General features: G+C 45.4%; 1 protein-coding gene across 1 annotated transcript; it reads right to left on the reverse strand.

The window, feature by feature from the left end:
- Positions 1–717: 717 nt before the first annotated feature.
- Positions 718–1,010, reverse strand: LOC114667688 (60S ribosomal protein L39-like). Its single transcript, XM_051920604.1, has one exon. It carries the CDS (start codon positions 968–970, stop codon positions 815–817), a length of 156 nt encoding a protein of 51 aa, XP_051776564.1. The 5' UTR covers positions 971–1,010; the 3' UTR covers positions 718–814.
- Positions 1,011–1,758: the final 748 nt, after the last annotated feature.

The raw sequence follows: 1,758 nt of genomic DNA on the forward strand, positions 1-1,758 counted from the left end.
AGTCATTCAGCTTATTTAGGTGGAGAAAAGTCGTTATTCTGCTTTTTTGGTATCATTGTGTGTCCCACTCTGAACATGGACCAGAGAAAGCACAGGAGAGAGATGTCTGAGGAGACCAGAAACAAAATTATAGACAATCAAATTCTATTTTTTCTCTTTTTGCTTTCTAAAACATTTATTGTGCACTGTGACGGATGGCCAGGGCCTTTGTCCAGCCAGGACGCCCAAAGTGTGGAAAGACAGGGGGGAAAGAGGATTGTCGGGACAGTTTCTTCCCTGGGCCGATAGAGGGCAGCCCCCTTAGTTTCCAGTGGGGCCACGGGTTATGAGCATGGAGGCTCAACCCTGTTGGAACCCGTGGCCACCGCCAGGGGGCACATGGAACTTTCCAGGCCCTTATGTGGTCACGCTTCCGCCACACTCGAAAGTGTGGCCGGAGGAAGCTCGTTAGGCACCTGGAGTCCATCCAGGTGCCCTATAAAAAGGAGCCGCCTCACTCCATAAGTGGCCAGAGTCGGGAGGAGAGGACAAAGCCTGAAGAGGAGTGGAGGGAGAAGGAATGGCGGCAAGAAGGGACTGAATGATGTTGGTGTGTTGCATTGTGTTTACTGGTATGGTGGACTGGTAAAACTGTAAATAAACGTGTGGAGTGTGTCTGGGTTAGGGTGGCAGTACGCCCCCTAGTGGCTCACAGCACTTAATATCATCAGCCATATATCTGTACAAAATATCTTCAAGATGTAAGGCAGCATGTTCTTTTTTCACCCATTCTTAAAAGTCATGAAAAATTCTAAGAACATAATGGGCAACCTGTTTACAGGCCAAGTTTTGTCCTTCGCCAATGTCTTCTTTTAGAATTGTACCTAATCTTGTTACCAGTCTTCATGCGAATCCATTGGGGGATTAGTCTGTTCTGCTTCTGCTTCTTGGCAAGGAAGCGCTTGATCCTAAAAGTCTTGTGGGTGGTCATATTGGAATCCACAACGCTCTCAAAACAATGGCAGGTGACAAAGAGCTATAAGATCATATTCAAGCAGCTTGACGTTCCTGTGAAAACATTTGCAAATATTATTAAGAAGTTTAAGGTTCATGGAACTGTAGCGGACCTCCTTGGATGTGGCTGCAAGAGGAAACTCAACACCAGAATGGGCAGAAGGATAGTGAGAACAGCAGACAAAAAGCCAAGGACAACTTCCAAAGAGATAGAAGATGAACTCCAAGGTCAAGGTCTGGCAGTGTCTAATTGCACCATCTGTCGCTTATATGAGTGACAGTGGGCTCAATGGATGAAGATGCAGGAGAACTGCACTGTTGAAAGAAAAACATAACAGACTGGAATTTGATGAAATGCATATTGACAAACCACAATGCTTCTGGGAGAATGTTCTTCTTTGGACAGATAAGATGAAACTGGAGCTTTCAGACAAGTCACATCAGTTCTACATCCACAGATGAAAAAATGAAGACTTCAAAGAAAAGAATTCCATACCTACTATGAAACGTAGAGGAGGCTCGGGCTATGTTTTGGAGCTGCCTTGCTGCATCTGGCACAGGTTGCCTTGAGTCTGTGCAGGAAACAATGAAATCTCAAGACTATCAAAACTACCCAGTACTGCCCAGTGTCAGAAAGCTCTGTCTCAGTCATGGATCCTCGAACAGATAATGACCCAAAACACACGGCCAGAAGCACCCAAGAATAGCTAAGAATAAAACATTGGACTATTCTGAAGTGGCCTTCTATGAGCCCTCATTTGAATC

Source organism: Erpetoichthys calabaricus, chromosome 17 (genome assembly GCF_900747795.2).
Source record: "Erpetoichthys calabaricus chromosome 17, fErpCal1.3, whole genome shotgun sequence".
Lineage (NCBI taxonomy): Eukaryota > Metazoa > Chordata > Cladistia > Polypteriformes > Polypteridae > Erpetoichthys > Erpetoichthys calabaricus.

Bases quoted from the DNA above. Each gene is read 5' to 3' on its own strand.
- LOC114667688 (XM_051920604.1), bottom strand. From the start codon at position 970: ATGACCACCCACAAGACTTTTAGGATCAAGCGCTTCCTTGCCAAGAAG.